This window comes from Pagrus pagrus (assembly GCF_965226575.1).
Source record: "Pagrus pagrus genome assembly, chromosome: 15".
NCBI classification, from domain to species: Eukaryota; Metazoa; Chordata; class Actinopteri; order Spariformes; family Sparidae; genus Pagrus; species Pagrus pagrus.
This window is the reverse complement of record NC_140199.1, coordinates 21,570,131-21,595,360: the sequence shown is the minus strand read 5'-3', so window position 1 is coordinate 21,595,360 and position 25,230 is coordinate 21,570,131. Positions and strand designations below refer to the sequence as shown.

The 25,230-nt window shown below is 42.8% G+C and overlaps 3 protein-coding genes across 5 annotated transcripts in view; 2 read left to right on the top strand and 1 right to left on the bottom strand.

The window, feature by feature from the left end:
* Positions 1-1,250: 1,250 nt before the first annotated feature.
* Positions 1,251-5,948, top strand: LOC311270983 (isoaspartyl peptidase/L-asparaginase). The gene is made up of 7 exons (XM_084376285.1): positions 1,251-1,326; positions 2,187-2,383; positions 2,940-3,082; positions 3,227-3,390; positions 4,167-4,285; positions 4,508-4,618; positions 4,760-5,948. Exons 1-7 carry the CDS (start codon positions 1,280-1,282, stop codon positions 4,966-4,968), a joined length of 990 nt encoding a protein of 329 aa, XP_084232411.1. The 5' UTR covers positions 1,251-1,279; the 3' UTR covers positions 4,969-5,948.
* A 311-nt stretch (positions 5,949-6,259) lies between these two features.
* phf3 (PHD finger protein 3) lies at positions 6,260-18,625 on the top strand. 3 transcript variants are annotated; one of them, XM_084376080.1, is made up of 16 exons: positions 6,260-6,470; positions 8,921-9,171; positions 9,263-9,379; positions 9,485-10,811; positions 10,990-11,266; positions 11,690-11,741; positions 12,662-12,782; positions 12,925-13,081; positions 13,191-13,307; positions 13,758-13,880; positions 13,972-14,116; positions 14,218-14,404; positions 14,495-14,642; positions 14,729-14,818; positions 15,920-16,115; positions 16,221-18,625. In XM_084376080.1, the coding sequence occupies exons 2-16, from the start codon at positions 8,937-8,939 to the stop codon at positions 17,975-17,977; spliced, it is 5,049 nt and encodes a 1,682-aa protein (XP_084232206.1). In that variant the 5' UTR covers positions 6,260-6,470; positions 8,921-8,936; the 3' UTR covers positions 17,978-18,625. The 3 variants fall into 3 exon arrangements, with proteins under 3 accessions (XP_084232206.1, XP_084232205.1, XP_084232204.1); XM_084376079.1 differs by lacking the exon at positions 6,260-6,470 and adding an exon at positions 7,586-7,713; XM_084376078.1 differs by lacking the exon at positions 6,260-6,470 and adding an exon at positions 7,911-8,574.
* A 131-nt stretch (positions 18,626-18,756) lies between these two features.
* eys (eyes shut homolog) overlaps positions 18,757-25,230 on the bottom strand; it is a 181,584-nt gene continuing 175,110 nt past the window's right edge. The window contains exons 47-51 of the mRNA XM_084376077.1: positions 24,439-24,583; positions 22,123-22,297; positions 21,705-21,877; positions 21,442-21,603; positions 18,757-20,158 (exon numbers count right to left, since the gene is read on the bottom strand). Coding sequence (XP_084232203.1) covers positions 18,963-20,158; positions 21,442-21,603; positions 21,705-21,877; positions 22,123-22,297; positions 24,439-24,583 — 1,851 coding nt within the window. The 3' untranslated portion in view covers positions 18,757-18,962. The remainder of the gene's footprint in view (positions 20,159-21,441; positions 21,604-21,704; positions 21,878-22,122; positions 22,298-24,438; positions 24,584-25,230) is intronic.

Below are 25,230 nucleotides of genomic sequence, written 5' to 3'. Positions count from 1 at the left end.
CAGTGCTGTCTTTGCATTTCATGCTTGCTGAACCCTCACTGATATAAAATGTATTGAGTGAAATGATTCATGACGATGATGCTGATAATGCTGTTGATGTTACAGTAGCTACGAATAGTGGCCTGATGACTATGTGTTAAAGGATAAGTTCCCCCAATTATGAAAATGTAGTCATTTTCAGCTCACCCCCATGCTGATGGAAAGTCGGGGGAAGTTTCGTAGTCCACAAAACATTTCTGGAGCTTCACAGCAAAACAGTAATTGATGTTTGTCAGTGCAGAGAGTTTACTGGACTGCTGCATGTTACTTTGGACAAAGATTACTGTGACTGACTATTTAACTGAGACACTGTATCAAAAGTGTTTCTGCTTGGATTTGATGCACTCTTGCAGCCCTCTAGTGGTCAAAGTGCATCAGTGCACATTTCACTGCTCCATTAATGTGATGCAGGAAAACCCTTCATGTGATTCATGTCTTTGTTGAATGTTTTGTAACATAGAGACTGCAGTGAGCACATGTACAGGTTAATTAGTAATCTTTTCTGTAATTGTTCTGTTTTTGAATGGACTTTTTGTGTCTGTTGAGCTTTGTAACTTTATGTATAAGTAATATAAATGCAGCTGTTCCTATCATGCTTGTGAACAGTGATTACTTTGCTCCATTAATGCTTTATGTATGACTCAGGTCATGTTAGCTGCCCCAAGGTCCAGACACAGATCACCAATCTTTGACAAAATCAACCATCTTTTACTTTATCTAACATTTTATCCCAAATCTGAGTCCCACTTGAATGTGGGAGTTTACTTATCTATGTTCATAAAACTTCAAGGTGTTGATAACTATGTGGGCTATGAACATAGCTAAATGCCTGTCTCTAAGCCCATTGTAATTGCTCAGCCAATTAATAAACTCCGGCCTCATTTTGCACCCTGTAAGCCCCGCCTTCGTCAAGCCAAGCACAATTATCCCAAAAGTGCTTTCAAAATAAAACTGTCCACAACCAACAAATCTACAAATGGGAATAAAGGGCATTGTAGATACCACATACAACCCGAAATAACTATTTTAAAATCAGACGGAGGCATCAGTGTTAAATTGAGACTGTTTCATGACCAATAAAAAGTTCCTTGTTCATGAAATCAGGTCACATGGGTCTTATTTTGAAAGGTTTCACCGGAAGTTATTTATTTAATTGTATTACTCTTGACCTTACCGTGCAGGCGCTTTTTTCTGGGTGAAGTGGAGCAAAACGCTTGAAGTCCCACGAGATCACGTGACCATGGCGGAGAGTTTGTCCCCTGGGATGAAGCGCGAGGACCAGGACAGGTATGTGAAGTTCACGGTCGCTCACATTGGCACATATTCATTCAAACAGCTGTAAGAAGTGTGTGGCAGACAGCTGCTTCCTGTGGAGAATAACCTGTCTGTCCGGTGAGCTGGTTCACACGTGTTCTGCAGTTAAGTCTCGAGTCAGATCAACACTTCAAAACACGTATGGATCTGCTGACAGTTGCATCAGATTATTGTAGAAGTCATCCAGCACACGCAAACACACTCAAATGCAAATCACAGAAGACTAAAAGCAGCAACAATGTTATATCATGGTTGGATGGTTGATTTGATAAAAGTCTAACCTGCAGTCACATCAGATAAATACTGTATATCCACATTACACAGAGTTATACAGAGCAATGCACACCAGGCTCCAAGATCAAGTATGTGTTAATATTTTATTATTGTGGACAGGTTTATTATGAACAGTAAAGGTTTGGTAAAATTAGTGAAAAGGGGAGAAAACAATGAGCAATATTAAAGATGATCAGTAGGTTATTTACAAGAAAAGAAGACAGGTAATGATCAGGGTATTGATGTGTGAGGAACACAGTAATACATCAGGTAAGATACTTTAAAAGTAACTAAGTTACACACGTGCATGAAAAACATGTCTACACCTTGAAAACAGTTGAAGGTTCATCTGTAAATGACTAATAGACTCAATCTCTCATCTGACCTCCTGACCTTGAACTTGAAGCTGTGAGGGTGTTTGTCTAACGTGCAGTATCGATCGTAGTACTCGTAACAATGTGACTTAACCTCAGAGGCACAGAGAAGATGTTGTGTAGGCATTAGTGAACCAATATAATTTTCGTGACACTCCAGGAACTACTCCCGTCTGTGCCCTGCAGGAACTCAAAGATGTCAGCAGTCGTAGTCGTGCATGGCGGGGCCTGGGCCATACCGGACGAACTGGCCGAGGCGTCTGTGGATGGAGTGAAGGCTGCAGCGTGTGAGGGGTCCTCAGTGCTGAAAAGAGGAGGAAGTGCGCTGGACGCTGTTGAAGCAGCTGTGAGGGCTTTGGAGGATAACCCTGTGTTTAATGCAGGTATTATTAACTCAGTGATATTTGTCTGTGGTGCTCTGTCTCCATCTGCTGGTGGTGATGCCAGCATTCATCTAGACTCAATCTGGAATCAGAGTGAAGGTGGTCAGCAGAGGTCAGGTTTCTGACGGATCGTGGGGCCCATCTTTATAATCCACCATTAATCCCATATTTAGTCTGCACTATAATCTAATCTACATGTCAGATTATGTCTTTAAACTGCTCTGCCCTGCCTGATGTATATTATATTTTCTCCGTATAAATAATCCCTTTTCACGTTTTCCCTCTCAGATTGTGGGTTAAACAGTGTTTAAGTGCCACCTTCTGTCACCCGTACTGCAGACACAGGTGTTATATTGTGTCTACAGCTGTTAGTGTCGTGCTCTGAGGCCTCTCTGTACTACCACCATGTGGACTTGTGAGGACGCTGCAGGCGACATAAGACCACACAAAGTTTGGAGGAAATCATAACTGCAGCCTGTCTTTCTCTCACCCTCTCTGTCACTGAGAACATCTGTGTCCAGTTTTTGTCCGAGCTGATTGTCACTTTTAATTAAAGGGCACGGAGCGACGGCAAATGCCGATGGAGAAGTGGAGCTGGACGCCATTATCATGGATGGAAGGACACTTGCCACCGGTGCAGTGTCTTCAGTGAAGAACATCGCCAATCCCGTGTCACTGGCACGGGCAGTGATGGAAAAGGTGGCGTCTTAGATACTTAACGCTGACGCTTAGAGAGGCACTGATCTGGATCCTCTTCATAAATGTTTCTGGTTGCAAACAGCTATCAATGGAAATGTAATGAACTCCATTTTCTTGCATGTTTGCTGCCATGGAAAACGTCAGACTGCCCACGTCATGCTGACAAGCAGAGGCGCAAACCTGTTTGCAGAGAGCATCGGCGTGGTCGCCGTCCACCCTGACACACTGCTGACCGAATACGAGAAGAAAGAATGGGAGAAGCACAAGACTTACGTTACTGGAGTAAATGAAGATTTTAACACTAAGTGGTGAGTAGGTGCAGTGTTTGGCTTTATTTCTGACCCTTCCTGTCTGGACTTAACTTCTTCACAGCATCTCTTCAGCCTGAATACACCGAAATAGAATAAATCTCTGGAGCCCATTTGGAGGAAAAAGTGCTGGATGTGCAGTATTTAAAAACCTCTTTTTAAAGAAAAGTTACAGAAGGAATCAATGAGAAATGCTAAATAGGATGTTTTTACATTGTCGTCTTCAAACCAGATGAAGTCAGTCGTTTTTCATTTGCAAACGTGCACTGCTGAAACCTTTTTTTATTTTTTTTATTTGATCACAATGTGGGTTTGACAGCCATTAGACTAACTCTGATTAAATGTGATGACTCCCTCTGGGCTTTTCACTCAGGCCTTACATTCATTTGCAGTATAGAAGCTTCTGACATTCAGTGCAGTGCTTCTCTTCTACAAGTTGAGAGAGAGCACATTGTCTTGTTTGACTTCTACAAGATGAGTAGAGGGCAACGTGCACACCACATGCCTCGTCTCTATTATGGTGCAGGGAATCAAATCTCCCAAAGATCCAAAGTAAGAAGTCAATTCAAGCACACACACGTATCACGCCTGCATTGATTCATCAAGAGAGGTTTGTTAATTGATTAGAAGGGCCGCCCGCAAGGCAGGTCCTGCTTAAGAAAGGTCCTAGTGGGGGAAACGTTGAATTAAATGAATTAATGCACAAGAGGTTAGTGTGTGCAGGAGTTGGGTTTTTTCTTTGAGAATGACTTTCCTTCACTTGTTTCTCATTCTAGGGCTCATGATACCGTCGGGGCGGTCGCCGTTGACCGTGCTGGTAACGTTGCATGCGCAACATCAACTGGAGGGATCCGAAATAAAATGGTCGGCAGAGTGGGAGACTCTGCTGTCATCGGTATGACTTCACTGTTGGCTGCAGCATCATTGAGTCTGAGTATTATCTCATCTTGAATTGCTTTATGAAGTTGCACTGTGAAAGCAATTTTATCACCTCAAATCTTCTTCAAAACATCATTTAATGTCGAGTTTAACTTGTGATAGCACTAAGGGACACGAGTGCATGAAATGAAGCAGCCTTAAAATGCAGAAATAGATTTTTTTCTTTCTTGTGATCAAGGTGCCGGAGGATACGCAGACAACTTCAGTGGTGCCGTGTCGTGCACTGGTCATGGAGAGTCTATTCTCAAGGTCACATTGGCCAGACTCATTCTTTCACATGTCGAACAAGGTAACACACTTTCTCTAACAAACTCTCTACAGTAAGACAAGTTCTCCTCTAAGTGATATTAACAAATGAATTAGATTCAATTAAATGTCTTTTCTTCTAGTTTTTCTTCATGTATTTCCATACTTCCTCCTCCCCACGCAGGTAAATCAGTAGCAGACTCCTCCCGGCTGTCTCTGCAGTACATGGCGGATCGTGTCCGCGGTGCAGGAGGCTCTATCGTGGTTTCTCCAGCGGGACAGTGGGCGGCCACGTTCACCACAGATCGAATGGCTTGGGCCGCAGTGGATCAGGATGTTCTGTGGTATGGATTGGACCCGAATGAAAGATTAAAAGAGCAGTCGTCCCAGTAACTATTTTAACAGGGTTTTGATATTAGTCATATCATTGAGCCTGTATTTCACATACGTTTCCTACTATTTCACTTTGATTTAGATGGTTTGGTCTTGATGGACTTTTGCTAATGTTGTTTCTATAGAAATCAAGTGAGTAGTGTTACGCTCGTTCTAATGTCAACGCTACGTACTTTATATATGTACAGTGACACATAAACTGTACCTGATGGAGACGGTGGATATTATAGGATATACTGTAAGTAACTAGTTTTTTTTATCCCTCAAAATGAATGAATTTAACACTACATGTTACATATTAACAAGACCACACCTGTTTCTGTGTCTCTCCCTGTCTCCCTGGTGTCTAATAACAAACATTCAGTATTTACACTTTTTGTCTTACTTGACACAAAGTGCATCTTTTTAAGTCTCAGTAGTGTACCATTTTAATAAACCCACACACTCATGCTTAAGTGTCTGATTTATTTCACTGTTTAACTCTGTATTTCATTCGTTGTGTTTCTCATCACAAATTGTTGGCTGATTTGCACATCTGATGCATTTAAGGTCAAAACATTTTACAAGACGTGTCGATCAGCTCAGATGTGTAAAAGCAGAGCAACACACTGCAGGACTGGAGGTCTGGTCTTTGAAAGACTTTGAAACTACACTGAATATTAAAGAAATGAAAGACACATCTGTGTAAATGTGTTGTTTCTCAGATGTGATGGTCCAGCAGTTAATGCCAGTTCATTCACACGTCTCATTATTTTTTACTGGTTGGTTGCTGGGTTTAATTAATTCATTGGTTTAATGTTTTTTAACTGTATTATTTATATTTGTTTTCATTGGTTTCACGTACTCGTGTCTAATGTTCATGTTCACACTGTCACCGGGCGGCTGCAACTTCCGTGGTTGCTTACAGTCCGTGCCGCACACTGTGCGTCCACCTGGACTGAAATGTGCTACATTAATTCAGTTATTTTCTTTGCTTTTAATTCAACATGAACACTTTGATTTGACCAGTGTTCTTTAACTGTGGCGTTAATACAACATTTGTCAGATGTAATGTAGGTGCTAACTACAACCTAAACTCATTATGTCATAACAATGTCATGTGTTGAAGTAAACATGTATGTAACGCTGTGATCCTACCCTCTCACTACATAATGCAGAAACAAGTGATGGGGGCAGAGTGGCTGAGACAGAGACACCATTCACCCTGTTACAAGACACTGTACCATCAACATGACGTTGTTTTGATTGAAATATGTGATGTATGTATCTGACTTTATTTTTTTTCTCCACCAAACGTCGTTGAGTTTCATTAAAAGTAGTTTGGTGTTCGGTTCTCTCCCAGCACCTCGAGGACAATGAGCTATTAGAAGGTTGTTAACATGACAACAGCCTCATTCATGAGCCTCCACTTCATTTTGCCAGCTGCATTGTTGTCCTCGCTTCATCCTCGGAAACAATGGCTGCTCACCCGGAGACACTCGCTGATTCAGAATCAGAATTAGGTAAGATGATCATGTGCTGCCACTGTGATTAAAGACACAGGGGCTGCTCTGGATGGCTGCTTTATGTGGTGTTTTCTCACTTTCTAATAACTGGAGACAGAGGACTACCAGATGTATTCTTTTAAATCACAATAACATCCTGCTGGACTGGAAAAATCTTTGTATACCTTTCATTTAAATGTTTTAATTAAATTTGTGTTTGTCTTACAGTAAACATGTAGATTAGAAACACGATGTTGACACTGTGGTTAGGGGTATAGATGTGTGCACAGCAGTGAATGCTTTTGAGTCGAAGAAGGATATTCAAACCAAATTTATTTAAAAGAATTAGATACTTTACATGGTGACTGAACTATTTTAGTACATTGGTTCTCAACCTGGGGGTTGGGACCCCTAAGGGGGTCAGGAGTCGACTTCCAGGGGTCGCCAGATGGTTGTGGAGCAGAAATAAGTTAAAGGGAACAGTTTTTACACTGTTCATTACATTGGCTGTACCTTGTTTGATTTGCCTTGAAATTGATTTTAAGTTTGTGAGTCAAAGTGTGCGTGTGACTAAGTTCTGATTGGACACACACACACAAAACTACCCTCGTTTCATATCTTGTACTGTTATTGAGTTAAAGTCCCAGTGCAGAAGGGGGATTGTGAACACCAACCTGATTTTTCTGGGGTGACGTGACTTGAGAAAGGTTGAAAACAACAGTTTTATAAGATGTTTCTTGTAGTTAACATTGTTAATGTTGATATATGGACTTTTGACTTGGCTTTTTGTTTTCATTTTACAAAGACACACCCTCCCAGGTTGAAAATATTCCTCGTAGGCGTATTTTAAGGGCCTTATATGCATCTAATACTCAAAAGTAAAGATGAATGAATGTACTTTACAGGCAGGAGGTGTCAAATACTTCACGCCATCACTTTTTCTACATGGAAGTACAGTAGTTTAGTATTTGCTTGAAAAGTTGACTCAATCGACATAGTGTGAGTGTATAAGACAATTAACCCTGTGAACTCCTGTCTGCAGATCACACACATGTAAAACCTTACTATAGATGCGTGTTATTTTCGCACTACCAGCTGCTATGGTATCTGTAAACAGAAGCCACGTGACGAGCAGCGCTGCCTGTCAGGGGGCTTTGCAGCAGCAGGACGAATGACGGCTGAGTTAGAGGAAGTTGTTGGGAGCAGCTGTGCTAGTATGTAACCTTACACGAGTTGCAGACAGCTCCGCAGAGAAAGAGAGGTGAGAATCGTTTGTGTATATGAAAATGAATATTTTTAAATACCCAAACTGCACGCATTGGTGCAGATGCATGTGGGCGTGATCGTCTAACGTCTGCTAGCACTCAGGCTACAAACAAACTTGGTCGCTAAGGCCTGTGCTAACGCGTCTTAGCTAGCCTGTCTGACAGATCTAGCATCGAGCTGTCCGACTTAATATCTACACAATTACTGCAACATATTTCAGCTTTACTGGCATATATGTTAACTGATGCAAGTGCTGTTTGTAGGAACGGCGCTAGAGTTTAGAATTGTGTGTTTCCTTGGGTGGTAACTTCCTCCATAAGTTAGCGTTAACAGTTAGCTTGCTAGCATACGTGATCGAGCTCTGCAGCGGATTGTTGTTAGCCGTCCTGTAACGTTAGCATGCTAACTAGCAAACGCCTCATTGGCAGAACCACGTCAGAGACGCTGTGTTTCATATAAACGTTAGGTTACATTACATGATAATATATCAACATACCTAGTAGGAAGTCTGCTAACAGATTAAAGTAGCGTTTTTTTTACGTGTACTTTTAATACAGGCCTGCTCCGTGTTGTGTTGCTAACGTAACGTTAGTTGCTAAAACTTGGATGAAAAACGGTAACTTGCAGGTCATTCAGCGCTGTGTTTTCCTCTTTCGAGGTTAGCCAAAGGACTAGTTTTATTGTTTCTACAAACACGTATTTCAGGCTCACGGGCAGTGCACATTTAATTTCGCAGTGTAAACAGGAATGAGCCACGGAAATGGCCAGAAACTGACATGCTAGCGACGTTGACCCAACGTAACAGGACAGTCGACCCTTTAGCATTTACAGCTGATGGAGGCATCCCAGAGGCGAGGTCACTGCCGCTGTTTTCAACACCTGTAACTTTAATCTACTGTACAGTCGTGTCTCTGATAACAGTGATCCACCACAGACAACATACACATATTTACTGTAACTTTGTTAATACTGTATGCAGAAAGTTTTCTCAAAGTTTTCTCAAACCAGTGTATATCTGCTCAGGTCCTCTCTGGCTTGCCTGCATTTCACATTAACGCTCCCCTGAGCCCAGTTACAGACACTGTGCTGCTGGGATGATGCAGGAGAGCTCCTTAAAGCTTTGTTAACATCATTTTCCTCGATCAAAGTCTGTGAATGGACTCCCTCTTTACCCGCATTCTGTCTGTGTTGTCTTGATACAGGAAGGCAGCAGCATTCATGGATATTGTGGACACCTTTAATCATTTAATACCCAGTGACCAGTTGGATGAGTCCCTGATAATAGGCCAGAATTTGGAATGTGAAGCCAGTAATGAGTTTGGGACCGGACCCCGACTGGAAGATTCACTGAAGAATATGCTCAGTGACAAGGATCCCATGTTTGGTTGTGCAAGCGCTCGGTTCAATCTGCTGGACAATGAGGACCCCGCTTTTCAGATAGCTGGCTCAACAGGTATGTTAAAAGACAAACTCGGTAACGGTTCAGTGGTGTTTTTACGATACACTGGCATGTAAAAAATATTTTTTTCTGCTGTCTGTCGCAGCTCTCAACGAAGCTTCAGCATCCACAGGCCTCAGCAGTGAACCGACAGTCGCAGAGCCCACACAAGTGAAGCGAGCTGTTGGCAGGCCGAAGAAACGTCCACGTAATTTAGAAGACAGTAAGTTATAGCTCTTTTAATTTCCTGTTTCCACCATATAACACCCTCAAGTTAAAGATGATGTCACATATTTTCCTGCGCTGTGTTTCTTGTTTTTTGAAACAGAGCCTAGCAGCGGTCCACAGCCTGCTAACACATCGTCCAGCGCTGTTGCCCGAGGACGACCTGGAAGGAAACCAGTGAACAGGCTACAGAAGTCATTTCGTATTGAGAAAGGAGTGAAAGGCGCCCAGCTGAAGAAAGCATTAACTCTGGGAGGTCGTGTTAATATTAATCACCTTGATGGTGGAGTGTGGCTGAATCCTACGGTTGTGTTGAGACGGTTGACTGTCACAATTGGAGGTTTTAGGATTGAGCTGCTTCCTGGACCTTCTTATGCACAAAATGTGGACATGAGCCAGTCGGCAGTCCTTGACGATGGTTTATCTTACGGCGGGGGCGTTGAGTTTGCTGTGTTGCCAGACAATACTGTTACTGCACAGAATCCCGTAGCTGACAACACGGCAGAGTTGGCTGTAAAGGAGAAGAGCTCTGCTGATGACGCAGCCCAAGCGCTCGGCCCATATGTGAATCCTAACGAGGTGCAGACTTCCAACGGGACGTTAGTGGGGAGCGCCTGCACGCAAGAGACAAAACTTGACAATCAGATTGTTTCTGAAAAGCAGAAGCCGGTCAGTAAAGAAAAAGACGACATGAAAGAGCCACAAAGGAATGAGAATAACACAACTGCTGTTAGTAATAAGACTGATGGAAAGGAAAAACAGCAGAGTGTGGCCAAAACACTACTCAAGTCCAAACAAGGACCAATCCTTAACAAGAACAAGGACGTGGTTTTAGCTAAACCAAACAACACGATTAAGGGACAGAAGTTATCTCCAAGCACGCCATCCGCGGCCGTCCAAAGAGAAGACCTGCACAAAGTGAAATCTCTGAAGGAAAAGAAAGATATAGCACCTTTGAAAAGGCCCGCAGAAAACACCCAAAGTGAGCATGCGACTAAAATGCAAAAGACACAGGGTTCAGGAGATAGCAAAGTGAAGCCAAAATCGCCAATTTCACCCAGCTCCGCCGTGAAGAAGATCCCATCACTTGGTACTCGGATCGATCAGCAGGGACCACCCAAACCTAATCATCCTCAAAATAGCTCCAAAGTTGAGACTCCTCACCCGGCGCAAAGTCGTCCAGTCCATCCTGTAAAAACACCCGACGAGGGAGGTCAGGAAAAGGCCAAACTGAAGAAGCCAGAAAAGATTCTTCAAAGGCAGAAAAGTAAAACCGCGAGGAGCATCTCTGTGGACGAGCCGCAGCTGTTTATTCCAGATAACGCACCTGTTGTGAAGAAGGAATCTGCTGAGGAGCAGCCTGCTAACAGTGAGACCGTATGGGACGGAAACAACTGCTGTGGCCTGTGTAAAAAGCACCACAATAACATGTAAGTGTCGCTCTGCAGTACTGTAACTGTTGTTTCTGTTTCGTTAGGGCGCAGTCACACTGGGCAATGCGTACCGTGCCAAAGCACATTTGACCCCCGAAGTCCAGTTTGTTTGACTAGTGTGAGCGCTCTGTACCGCGCTCAAGCACACTCTTAATAACACCCGTGCTTTGTTCAGGTTCATGGTAGGCTGCGGCCGCTGTGACGACTGGTTCCACGGCGACTGCGTCGGCCTCGATCTGACGAAAGTGCGTGAAATGGAGGAGGAGGACCAGATGTACGTCTGCTTGAAGTGCTGCGAGGAGGAAAGCAAAAAGGTGGAGCCTGAGCCCCCGAGTGCAGCCAAACCTGAAGTACAAGCAAAGACTGAAGTACAGGAGCTTAAGTCGCCTCCCAAACCCCGACCAGGACCCTCCCAGACACTCGCACCAGGGGGGGTCAGACCAGTAAGAAAGGTAAGCAGTGTCACCTTGACTTCTTCTAATAATAATAAAGCTGTTTGAACATGCATTTAAGACAAACGCATCTTTTTTTTTTATACAAAGCATATTCTATTTGTTCCCACAGCTAATTCCTCCTCTATTAATCATAGCCAGTGTTACCACTACACAATGGTTTGTTGTTCTTTTTGATTTTACTTTGCCTCTGCAGAAGGCTTACACATGGGTGTGTGGTTAAGATGGTGGTGTGTGGTTAACATTTTTCCGCACATAAAACTCACCCCTTGTTCTTTTTACTCTCTGGCCAGGGGCTTATAATAGTCCATGTGTTAATGTTTTTCACATGTTTTATTTTTTGTTTATATTTTCTTTGTTAATGATCATCAATATTTATATCAAAACTAATGTGCGTTCTTTTTTACTTCTCTCTGTAAATAGGATCCTGACAGAAGGCCGCCCACAGATGTCAGAGAAGCAGCTCATAAGACAGGTATGTTTTTCAGGGCTGTGAATGTAAAAATAATGTTCTGTTTTTAACGCCACACTGGGTTCAAGGCCAGGCTGAGTTTAATGTTACTGCAGGGTTAAAACAAGACTGAATGAAGATGATCACAGCACATGAATACATTTACATACACATTTATAGACAGTATAAAGGGAATTATACAACAGATTCTGTTCTGTCATTCAAATTTAAATTTATTAGGCCGTTATACTGCCATTTCAAGACACTGTTCATTTTATACATAAGTGTATGAAATACACTTTAAAAGCTTTCTGAAACCAAATACAATAGTGGACTGCTACAACATGCTGGTGAGATCTGATTGCAGTGTGGTGATATACTGTATGTGGGTGTCAAATGTTTATAGGTATAAAAATACTTAAAAGCAGGAGTGTATATTTTAAGTGACATAAAAAAAAAACCCAAACAAAACAAGAACTGTCTCCCAGCTCGCTGTTTATATTAAAAAGTCAACAAAGTTTCCAGTTTCACAACATCCAGTGAGCGAGGAGGACATCTTGGGAGTCGCAAATCCTTTTGGGCATTATACAAAAAGCAAACAACAAATAAAGGGAGTGTATCTGTAATGTAAGGGTGTCTTAATATAGCCGCAAACAGTTTTGTTGTTTTGCCTCTGTTTGCTTCCATTTTAGGGACTCTGACCAACCTCGCAAAGTAAAATGCTCAATGTCAGTGTCCTCTTTCTGCCTATTACAGTTTGTCTGGTCCACATACTGTTGTGGTGAAGGTCATCCACCTCAGTTAAAGTCAGAAACAGTTTTCATTTCAGTGTGTGTCACCTTTATTGTATCACAGCCGTGTGCTGAATCTTTGATATTTTGTCATCCTTGTGGTCACAGACTTCCTCTGCCTGCTCAGTACACATTGTCATTCTGTCCTCATAGGCATTCAGTTCAAACAAGAGACAAAAAGTAAGACTCCGTCTTCAGCATCAAAGAAACCTGTGTCTGTCGAGGCAATCAGGCGAAGTGTGCGCGATTCTCTGAAAGAGATCCTCATACAGAGGTAAGTATTACACGAGGAAAAGTAATCAGACGAACAGTGTAAATACTGAAATTTACATTGCCTTCAAAGTTTTTTTGTTTGATTGAAAAACTTTAGAAACAATTACCCAAGTTCACCAAATATAACGCTTTGTGCATTTTAGGTTGAAGGAGTCTGATCTGAACGTCTCAGTGGAGACGGCCTCCGAACTTGCCAAGAAGACAGAGAGGGAGCTGTTTCACTTGTATAAAGACACCGACAACAAATACAAGAACAAGTACAGGAGCTTAATGTTCAACCTCAAAGATACTAAAAATAATGTAAGTAAAACTATTTCAGACATGACCCTACTGTTAAGTTTCTGGGTGTCGTGTTTCAGTTTAAATAAAAATGTAGTTACATTTGCTTCATTGTAATTGTATTGTTTAGGTGCTCTTTAAAAGGGTTCTCAAAGGGGAAATCTCTCCTGGTAACCTGATTCGAATGAGCCCTGAGGAGCTGGCCTCGAAAGAATTGGCTGCTTGGCGAAAAAGGGAGAACCGGCATGTAAGTAATGCATAAGTCTGTCATGTTATTTCTCACAAATGTCATCGCATGAATTCCCCCTGATAACTAACAGTGATCGACCCAGTAGCTCTGATGTGTTTCCACTGATGTATTTCTAAGTATTGTGTTCAAAAAGGTTGATGGAAACAGTGTAGTTAAAAAAAGTCCTTATTTTTTGTAAAAATTGAGGAACCAATTTCTGACAGAACGACACTTTGCATAGCCCAATTTATTTGCTCCCGACCAGCTGATAGAAATGCGCCTAATAAGCTTTTTTCCTTTTTTTTGCAAAACTGTGAAAGAAATTGGTTAAAATGTGCTTGATTAGATTGAAACACAGCTACAAAGTCTGATATGAAAGTTAGGCTCAGCAGATTTTATTTACACGTCTTCTTTTATGGCAAAACCTTCAGAAGTCTTCTAAAAAGCAACACATATCTCTGTCCACAGACTATTGAGATGATTGAAAAAGAGCAAAGAGAGGCCGAGAGACGACCGATCACTAAAATCACACACAAAGGTGAAATTGAAATTGAGAGCCAAGAACCAGTGAAGGCACCTGAGCCTGTTGAGGTAAGGAGCAAGTCTAATATCAATCTGCATTACTGTATTTTTACCACTCAAAGAATGTCTGCTTGAATTTCTTTTTTCCCCTTGTTGTCAGGTTGAGTCTCCTCCCAAAGTGATGGAAGTGTCAGCAGAACCTCCAAAAACCCCTGAGAAGAAAGAAGATAAAACCAAGGAGGAGAAAGACACCACCAACCAACACAAGTCTCATTTATTTGACCTACACTGCAAAATCTGCACAGGTAAACCCTGAGAATCATCTCAGCCACTGAGACAGTTCGACATATAATGTGTCACCATCCTCCGTTACTAACTTTGTTGTGTTTTTTTTCTTTTCAATAAGGTCGTATGGTGCCTCCTGTGGAAGAGGCACCAACCAAAGTGGTGAAAGTTGCTACCACAGTGGTCAGGAGGCAGTCCACCAAAGCAGAAGAGACGAAGAGCACGACAGCACCTGCGATGGACGACGACCTGCACCTCACCGTTTTAGAGGAGAGCTTCAGAAGCGCTCAGTCAGGCTACGAAGGAAGGTAAGCAGTTACATTCTGACACTCTGTGTGGTTCTTCTCTGTGCAACCTGCTTTTGTGAGCTTGCCTCATTGATGCTGTATTGGCCACAGTTCGGGTCATACGGCTGGCAGAGAGGAAGAGGCTGCTTTCCTGTCTAACCTGAAGTCCCTGTGGCGCGGATTCATTCATATGCCCGCTGTGGCAAAGTTGGTGACGAAAGCTTTCCCCGTCTCAGGCACTATGGACAACTTGACTGAGGTAAAGAGGACACAACTGGACATATTAAAGAGTATTTCAGACGAGTACAGTCCGTAAGGGTTGTTTTTTTTTTTTCCCCCCGACAGGACCTTCCAGACAGCATTCAAGTTGGCGGAAGGATAAGTCCACAGATAGTGTGGGACTACTTGGAGAAGATTCGGGCAACTGGAACAAAAGTGAGTTTTTGGCAGCTTTCCTTATTAAATGGATTATACTTCCTATAGTAAAATCCAGTTTGCTAACAATCATCGGCCAATACTGAAGCCACTTCTTCAAAAGTCTTCATAGTCTGCTTTACCAACATGTATCCATCCAAACAGTTTCTCACCTCCAAAACTAACTCCAACCACCAAAACATTTCATGTCTGAAAATAAGCTCATTCTCACTCAGAAAGCAGAACACACTGACCTAAAAACATGAACAACAGAGAGATTTACATAAGTGATGTACTTAAAAATAACCCCACTTTATTGACTGTACTAAAGTATATTTAACATGAATGAATCAGAAATTAGTTATTTACAGCCATTATTTTCCTCTTTATTTTTCCATTCTGTAATTTTCATGTGAAAAATAAAAAGTGGAAACAAAAAAACATTCCTGTAATTCCAGAGATGCAATCTAAAAACAAACAAAACACACAAAAACAACACATATATATCTCTTATACTGTACACCCTCCCTACAAACTAAAAACAAGACACCTGGGTTCAGCTGTGTTTGCAATGCTTATTACACACATCATTTTATTGTCAATATTCTGATAACATTTTCTATATTTCAATTTGGTTACTGCAGAAATGCACACAACTGGCCATCAGTGTACGAGGTAAATGTGCCACAAAAACAAAACTAGGCTTGAGGTCTTTTATGTTACATTCACAGAAAGCAAAATCAAAACAGTCTATTTTATAAAACATTGTGGAGGATGAATTGAGGAGTGATGTTTTCTGAAAACAGCATGTTAACATTTGAATAAACGTAGAGCAAATATAAAGTGTTTTGCAGGCGGTGGAGTGTGAATAAGGAAACAGTTCTCAAGTTTGGTCCACACAGACTTTTGACAATGTGACTTCACTTTTGAAGAACGCATGTTAGCAATTGAATAAAAACTATAACAGACATGGTTCATTGTGATTAAGAGCAGCTCGAGCTGAAGTCCCAAAAATGTACATCCACAATGTTAATGTGGTGATGCGTTATAGAGCTGCTGCACCGAAGAGTTCTGGTCAAACTTGAAGATTTCCCTGACGCATGCTTTTTTCTGTAATTAAAGGAGGTGTGCCTGATTCGCTTCTCCCCCGAGACGGAGGAAGATGAGATCTCCTATACTCTCCTCTATGCCTACTTCAGCAGTCGTCGGCGGTTCGGGGTTGTGTCCAATAACCTCAAACAAGTGAAGGACATGTATCTCATTCCTTTGGGTGCCACTGAAAAAGTTCCTCATCAGCTTGTTCCCTTTGATGGGCCAGGTAACCTGAACACTGAACCTATTTCCTCTTGGATAATTGTTTTCTCTCAGTGAACTCACAAACATTTCTGATCTTTCAAACCTAATTAATCTTTTAATTTGACAGGTTTAGAAAACAACCGTGCCAACCTTCTCCTCGGACTCATAATTCGCCAGAGACCGAAAAGGGATTTTCTCCCTGTGGACATGAACGAAACCGCGAGGATTATTCCTGAGATCAAGCCTATTGCCGTATCCACAAAAGAAACTCGAGCAACAGAGGAGGATGAGAAATTCTTCCTCTCTTCTTTGACTGCACCACTTAATAAAGAGAAGGACAAACCACTTAACACTACTGAAGACGTCGATGAGCCAGTCACTGAGTCTTCTGAAGAACCATCTGCATCAGAGGAGACGAACAGTCAGGAATCCCAGAAACCCCTGCGCTTTCTTCCAGGTGTGTTGGTAGGCTGGGGTGGGGAATTGCCACCTCTGCCAGATTTCGGAGGTAAACCTGCCACAGCAGCAGACGACACCCAGAAGACCCAACCAGCTCCGAAGACAGAGGCGTCAACTGGAAGCACAAAAAGTCCAACAGCTGCTGCGCCACGAGAGCGCTTTGTCATCAAGAAGAGAGAAGCTAAACCTGCCAAAGCTGAACAGGAGCTATCCAGCCCGACTGATGCATCTGCCGTTAACAACTCATCAGGAAAGGTTGCCGCAGTGGTGACCCATGGTGCATCATTGTCTCTGAAAGATAAGCCTCCAGATGTATCGACTGAAGCCTTCCTGGCAAGCTTGTCAACAGCTCCAAGTGGGACTGAAACTAACAGCTCAGCAAACAAAAGCGACGCTGGCCTTTTGTCTGAATCTGAAAAAGGAACATCTGAAGGGAATCCTTTGTCACAGTCCAAGTCCCAGGCTGCTTCAACTCACACGAATAGCTCCAAACCTCCAATAAGTGGGATATTGAAAAAATCTTCAGCCTACTCCAGTGTGAATGAAGACAAAACACCGGTGCTACAGAAGGATAAAGCCAGCCTCCCTGCTCCTTCGAGTCCGAAACCTGTTCCTGTGTTGAGCAGCACTAGAAATGAGCCGGTTACACTATTTCACCAAGGATTTTTACAGGTTTCTCAGCCCAAGAACAAACCTGAGAAAGAAAACCAAACAACCATTCGATCATTCCCTAGTGAAAAGGAAGATCCTGGCATGTCCCAGGTTGGTGCTACAGTAACTCAGACAGAATTTCCTCCTACAGTCCAAGGACCACAAGCAGCGGATCACAAAGAAGCCGGCGAGCTCCAACCCGACTCCACAAACGCACCAGCTCTCCCAGTACACAACAGCGCTGCACCTATTCCATCGCAGCAGCAACAGCCTCAGGTACCCGGCAGCTACGACTTCCTAACTGGCCCACACAGCCAGGACCAGAACCACAGCACACCGTGGCCTCAGGACGGCACTGTGCACGCTATACCAGGACTTGAGCCACAGCTGCCAGAGAACTTCTCGGAACCACCTGGAGCTCCTGACCTTTCCAAAGACCAGAAACGTGCAGATGAGCGACACAGCGACCCGTCGGACAGCAAGCGAAACACGGAGGACAGAGACCACCATGGCAGGCACAGCCACTACAGGGACTCCTACCACGGGAAAAAGAGCAGACACCACGACCGGGAGCGGGAGAAAAAGCACGATCGCGACGATAAGTACAGGGAGAGGAGCAGGCACCACGGACACTCAGACGACCGCTATAGCGAGAAGAGGAAAGAGAGGCAGCACAGTGACGACTACGGCAGCCGACATAAAGACAGACACAGACACAGGCGGGACTCTGATTATGAGAACGGACGGAGAAGTTCAAAAGACTCTTACTCATAATTAGGTTTTGTTTGCCCTGCTGACGAGTGTTCAGGGCTGAGAAAGACTGTCCAGTTTTTCATTTGACACAGCCGTCTGAAGCTTATATGCCATTTCCTTAGAAGTTCAGTTTTATGTTATTGACCGTTCAGCCAAAATGAAATATCATTTCAGTGGGGTTATAAAGATCTTTATACAGCTGTTCTCTTAACACGAAGAATCCACACAAATTCACAATATCATCAGAAAATGTTCATGTTTTTAACCTTTTATTGTGTATATTCTGTTCATACTGAGCTGCTGTACTGACTACAAATGATCAGCGAATGTTTTCAGTCGAACATTGAAAACGAGTGTGGACCATTTGGTGAAAGGTTGGCATGAATGTAACAGAGAAAACATTTGACGGAGGACAGCGATCCAAACAGCAGCTTTGCTTTTTTTTCAGCCTAATTTCTTTTAAATTGCTTAAATATTTTATAAAACTTAGTTTCTATTGAAAAAGTATGTACATTTTGGCTTGTAATATACATTAGAGATTACGTGTGCCTTTGCACTGTGTGTTTATGTACAGTTCGTAATAAAGCTAATCCTTTTTTTATTATTGATTATAAAAAGAATTCTCATATTTCTTTCTAAATGTATTAAAGGTTGAACCTGGATACTGATTTACATTGTACTGTTACTATAAAGTTATTGTGCCTGAGAAGTAGGGCTGCAACTAACGATTATTTTCACCATCGATTAATCCATTAATTATTTTTTTTATATTGAAATAGTTGGCAATTCATTTTCTTTCGATCGTTGCAGCTCCTCAATGATCCATAAAACAGTCAGATGAAAATCAATCTGTAACTGTTGACGAAACGTACCAGAATATAGTTGATTTTGAACTTTTCTTCATAAAATTGTAAACTAACTACTGCCAACTGTAACACATCAGGCGCTATAAAACACAACTATCAAGTTGAAGATCTTGTGACGAGGGAAATTGTGACTACTTTCACTACTGCTCATCGCCCTCGAAAACATTAAAACCCTCGCTATCTTTGAGAAACAGCAGCGGCTTGGTATCTTTAAACAAAAATACATTTCTGAGATTCCCTTCAAACGCTTTTGAAAACAACCCAGAAGTGACAATTGATACATTTCTGCCCAACTCAAATCCTCCCAAGTAAATCTGACCGCCGTAGTTTAAGGCCACATAACGCTCAAATGGGTCCACGTCCTGGAAAAGGATTCTCTTACTGTTTAGGAACACCTGAATGACTGTGCTGTTCAAAGATATGGAGGCATTGTGCCATTTGTTACAGCACAGTGTGAGATTTCTGAAAGTCATTGGGAGGGAAAGTCTCTCCCCGAGGTTGACCACGATCTTGAGGTGGCTGTCCTCCAGTCCGACTGCGAGGTAGTCGTCGTCTTCGTGTTCAGCTTTTCCCATCCACATGATCAAACCGTCGTTCGAGCTCGTGTTGAAGCTGAAAGAAACCTGTGTGTGTTTAAAATTCCTTGTGTTGTATCTCAGGTCCTGGTATTTAACATAAGAGTCTCCCACAAACTTGAGAGTGTCTGTGGCAATTTCTGCGTCGCAGTACCTCCCTCCCCATCCTAACGGGCATATGCAGCGGTACGAGGTGACACTAGACGGAGCACATAAGGAGCCGTGTTTGCAGGTGTTGTTTACACAGCTTACAGACTGGTTGCACACTGAGCCGGTCCATGACGGCGGGCATATGCATGTGAATGAGTCACTTCCTGTTGCCAAGCAGCGGCCTCCGTTTTGGCACACCTTGTACCCGCAGGCGGTCCCATCCCAGTCCCCTACGTTTGCTCCGCTTACTGCTCCCGTCTCTGTTAACTCCAGCTCTTCACCGTTGACTATAAGTTCCCTTAAACCACCGGTGAAGCCCATTGGCTCCCCCTCAGTTGCATCCGTGGAGACGAAGCTCAGAGTGGACACGCCCCCGACAAAGATGTCTGTAGCAACCTCGAGGGTGGCCATCCCTTCAGTCCCGTTCTCTCTAACCTCCTCGTTATCCAGACTGAGGAAGCCTTGGTGACCAAAGCGGCCGGCCTTCACCGTGTGCCAGGTCCTACCACTCGGGTCCACCCGCTCCACGGACTTCAGGATGTGGACACCATCCCCGAGGTTGAACCGCAGCAGGACAAACCGAGAGGTCAAGGAGATGCAGAGGAAGTCTCCTGTAGGAAGAAAATAAAACAAGGGTCATCACACCAACTATTTCTGTGGTCAAAAGTAGTTCATAGCAGTGTCTGTCAGTTTAAAGATGATACATTCATGTATAGTGAATGTAATGTTTAAATGCTCTGAGCATCAGAAACATCCCACTGTGTTTTGGGGTGGAAGCAGAAAACCCCTTTTACAAAGCTAAACAATCTGCATGTCTGAATACCACAGAGCAAGTACTGAGTATGGGCTGTAAGCAGCTGAGCCAAGGATTTACTCTCTGAATAAGCCTCTCAGAACAGTGCGGATTGATATTTTATTACCTAAAAGCAAACATATTATCTGGTATTTGCATAACTAGTAAAACCTACAAAAACTAAGCCTGAATGTCACAACTTAAAGGGTAACTCCACATTATAGTGTGTTTACAGGTCTTGGGGTGTACTGCTGTATATGTAAAAAAGTAGTACAAAGCCTTTTTTGTGGCTCCAGAGGAAGCTGCACGTAATCTAATCAATGGCCTCCAATGATGTCACTCGGTAGCTAATTTGCATTGTGGGTAATGTAGGCGCCATGTTTTTAAATTGTGTGAAAAAAAATAATTCTTAAATCGAGGAGCTACCAATAGTTTTCTGTCCTGTGAATCACCTTGAGACCCTCCATATTCATCTTCTAACATCTGGTGACACTTTATAATGACCATGATAAATAAATGGTAAATTTACAGTTATTTAAACTAAATAGTAAATACTTAACGAACATGAAACGCCTTATAAAAATGTATTAACAGCGACAGAACTATTAACTTAAGTTTAATCAACTATACATGTAGCATTTATTAATGATAGTTATTATAACGTGTTACCCTTTTTGTAATTTTGGTGAACTGAAACTAGAATTTGATTGTGTTTGGGGAGGTCTGTCAGTAGAATACTGTTACTGAAGGTGCCTGTCATTAAATAGAGTTATGCCAGTCAGTCAAGTATTGATTTAAATCACTTGCATATCAACATATGAATCTTTAGCTCACATATCGGCGGTATCAGTGAACAATATGATGCCAATATGCGACAATAACATTTTTCAAGCTGAATATTTGCTATATATGCTTAGAATTATGGGAGGTGTGAAGTTTCTACTATACATATTTTTTCATTAAACCGTGGTGACAAAGAACAGTTGGATAGTTCGTGCCATGGTGGCAGGACAGACAAATAAGTGAGTAAATCCTGATTCCTAACACGTCAACACACACAATTTAAAAGCAGGCCTTAAATAGGGAATTGTGCATCCTCACCAGCTCTGGCACTGAGATGCTGCGCAGTGTAGAAAAGGATGCCATCAGGTGATAAAGGCTGGAACTGCAGCTGCACAACAGTCCTGTGTCTGATACTCATAGGTGGGAATGACATCCATGATGACTGGTTACCGCTGAAGAACGGATCAGTGATGGTCACGACTGAACAGGCAAAACAATGGAGCAGTTATAAAAGCGAATAGTGAAGCTCTTGTCTAAATAAAATCATACATAATGATACAGTTAGGGCTCAATGATGCAACCTTTCTCGCAGTAGAGCCCCGCAGTCCCCAGGGGGCACTGGCAGGTATATCCATTGGGGAGAGGGATGCAGGTGGAGCCGTGGGCACACAGAGGAGGGGGACTGTGCTCGACATCACACACAGACACGGTCTCAGAACAGAGCGCTCCCTTCCATCCTAATGGGCACTGGCAACTGCAGACGGACACAGTCAGACACTGTGAAAGGCTTGTAAACACTGTCATTTCCTGTCGCTATACTCGCACGGCCGTAACCGAGTTTTCTATAAATTATTGATGCCTAGCCACAATACATGGGAATAATGTAAAGTTGTTGGTGTGCATTCAACTCAAGTATAACGCCTCCATGTGTTATTCATGAGCGAACTCATTATAAATAATCAGAAAAGTGAGCCCAAATATTGCTGATTTTTCACGTACTACACAGAGGAGCCGGAGTCTGCGCACGTCCCTCCGTTTCTGCAGCGGACATGAAGGCACGGGGTGACGCCGCACTGACCCACGCTGCGCCCGAAGGCTGGGCGTCCCGCAGGCTGTCCCAGTACTTGGAACTTTCTGTCTCTTCGTGTGCTAAACTGCACATCAAATATGCACCCTTTAAAAAAAACAGAACAGAGGGACACTTTCATTTCTCTGATAGAGGATTATCGGAGCAAAAACAACATTCCTCGGTTTCCTTGTATGAAGATTAAAAGGTGCGCACACTAAAATGTGACTAATCTGAATTGTGTTTCCCACCAGAATGAGGCTAATAAAAAATGAAACACCTCTGAAAATGTGTTTATAATGAATGATGTTTATTTTGTCGTGTGACACCAGAGGATTTGATCAACTACACTTAATTAAAGGTGCATTATGTAGTTTTGGGGAAGAAATTTAGGGAAAAAACAAACTGACCTTAAAGGACAACACAATTTCATACTGTTTGACTTTGTTTATATGTGGCGGACCCTGCCACCTTTCCAGCTTCAAACAGTGTTCTGGGGACCTTATTTTCCTCTAAAGATCTTGTTTATTCAGTTATGGAAAAAAAAGAATATCTCTAAGTTTGTATTATTACCTCATTAATATTGTAAATATTAAAATTGGTAGTACCCCTTTAAATCTGTCTTTAATGGTGGCTATACTACAGTTCAGGCATTCAAGATGTCTGAGTTTTTTTCCCCCCGTCATCACGCACATCATCATGATTCAATTCTATCAAGACAATATTTGCTTTGGCCTGTACCTGCCGAGGACAGGGCCTTCTATAAATACGAGGCCCGAGCACAAGCCTCGCAGTCATCTGCACATGCAGGCTCCCTTCTCTCTGCTGCATTAGTCACTGGCATAAACAGGATGCAGGGGAAATGTCATGCTCATTCATGAATATTCATGGCATGATGCTGTCTACTTGGCAGACTCAAGTGATGGCTGCGGTGCTGCAAACATAGACGGTCGTGAAGCGAAGCAGATTCATAAGGAAGATTATAAAAGCTGGTTATTTTTGTTTCAGCCGCGCACGCTGCCGCGCACGTAAGGGAACCAAGAAAACCCGGGGAGCCGAGTCTAGCAATTAGACCTGTCAGGGAAAATACTGAAAGTAAAATGTGCTGTAAAAATAATCTCACAAAACTGTCAAATTGTTTCAGAATATTTCTTACTGCACTGCCGTCGGGATCGTTAAAAAAACACAAAATGACTGACGTCAAAATGAAATGACCCCTCGAGATCTTTTAGCGAGCCTGATAAAAAATATCTGCATCAAAGCAGGAGGAAATGAGAGTTTTTTAATCCACAAACTTCCCCGTTTATGCCATTTGATCAACAGCTCATATTGAGCAACTGATTTTATTTGTAGTTTTTTTCCCCCAGCAGCCACAGTACCTCCTCTGCCACCTTTCCACAGGGGAGTGTGGATCTGTTGATAACTGGGAGTGAAGTGCATTATCAGTGTGTTCACTGCCAGCCATCATGATTAGGGCTCGAGGAAGGTCACACAGATCTGATTAGACGCTCATGAGTTCTCATTACGTCGCGAGCAAAAAGGTTATGGTTCCACCAGAGTCGCCTGGCTCAGGTAGTGCTCACCAGTACGGGAGGGAACTGCGACAGCCACACCGATGCTCCACCATGGCTGATTTGATTTTTGAAGGTTTATTTGGCGAGCAGAAAAAATGAATTATACGATGATAAATAAGCGAACGCACAAAATCGCTCCAGTCCTTAAACATAGAAAGCTCTTGTTCACCTCAAATGGATGTGCCATGACATTTCGTAATAACAAGCTTCACTGCTGTGGTGCGGAGACTGCTGAATATGGTTATGATGATATTCATAGCTGTTGTCATCATTACGGTTATGGCAATTTTGCTCCGCAGCTCCGCACATTAGCGAGCACGATGAATGCTCACCAGAATACATTTATTCGTGGGGTCACTTGAGAGAAAGCATAAATGATGTTGATGATGACAAAGATTATTGCTATGGCACCCTTGTTGAGGTGACTTATCAGCAGAGGAATGGATTTGCACACGACGCGAGACTGTACGGGGAGTGATTAAAGGTTGCAGATACAATCAGCCTCAAAGCTCTGCTCTGGCCTCGTACGCAGTCTGGGCCTGCAACTCCCCTTTCATTACACACCTTCCACTCTGTTTACAAAGACACGGAGATCCTGGGAGAAACTCCAAGCCCCAGTGCTCTCACTCCAGACGGCCGAGTTGTTTGGTTGTAATCAAGCCGTAGCGGTCTTACCCTGAAAGCCATGACGGAACCTGGAGCCAAGTGGCAGTAGTTCAGGGGTGTACTCATTATATCCACCCACAAAGAGCTGGTTGAAAACATTGAGGCCAACCAGGGGTCCTGGAGATGAGCCCGTCCTGTTGCGTTGTCCATCAACCTTAGAAAGACATGAAATGTCATTATTCGAGCTCTGACATCTGTAGGCGTCAGCGTGGGAGCGCCATTCATTTAGACATCTGCCAATGTCGACAATGCACAACCTTGGATTGATCACAGAGTTATTCAGTCCACTTACGATCCACAGTAGCTACAGAGCTCAACTCTCACGTTTTTGCCTCTGAACAGTCTAAATTCTTCGAGGCACTGATTCCCCGGGGAGGTGTCTCACAGTTCCTGCAGATTTTTCAGCCACACTTTAAATGATGTGAACATCCTGTTCTGCCTGATCACTGGACCAGAATGATTCTTTTTGCTACAAAGTGACCTGATGTGTTCCAAGAAAATCACCTCGCTAAGACACCATTTATCAGCCAACAATGGATAAATCTGCAGTGTTCTTGTGTTTAAGTACACAGTCTAATACCTACAAGTTGTACCTTAAACAGCAAGTGTGAGTACTTGATATGAAATAGGGGTCAATGAGTGTTTTGATGAGATCAAATGAGGGAACATCTTTAAGAATAGTGGTTTCACCCTTTTTGGCTTGTATTTAATGTACGGTACTACCTGACTTACCCATTGGTCTATTATTCATTCTGTACATTACCGTACTGCACATTATGTATCTACATGCACTGTCAACAC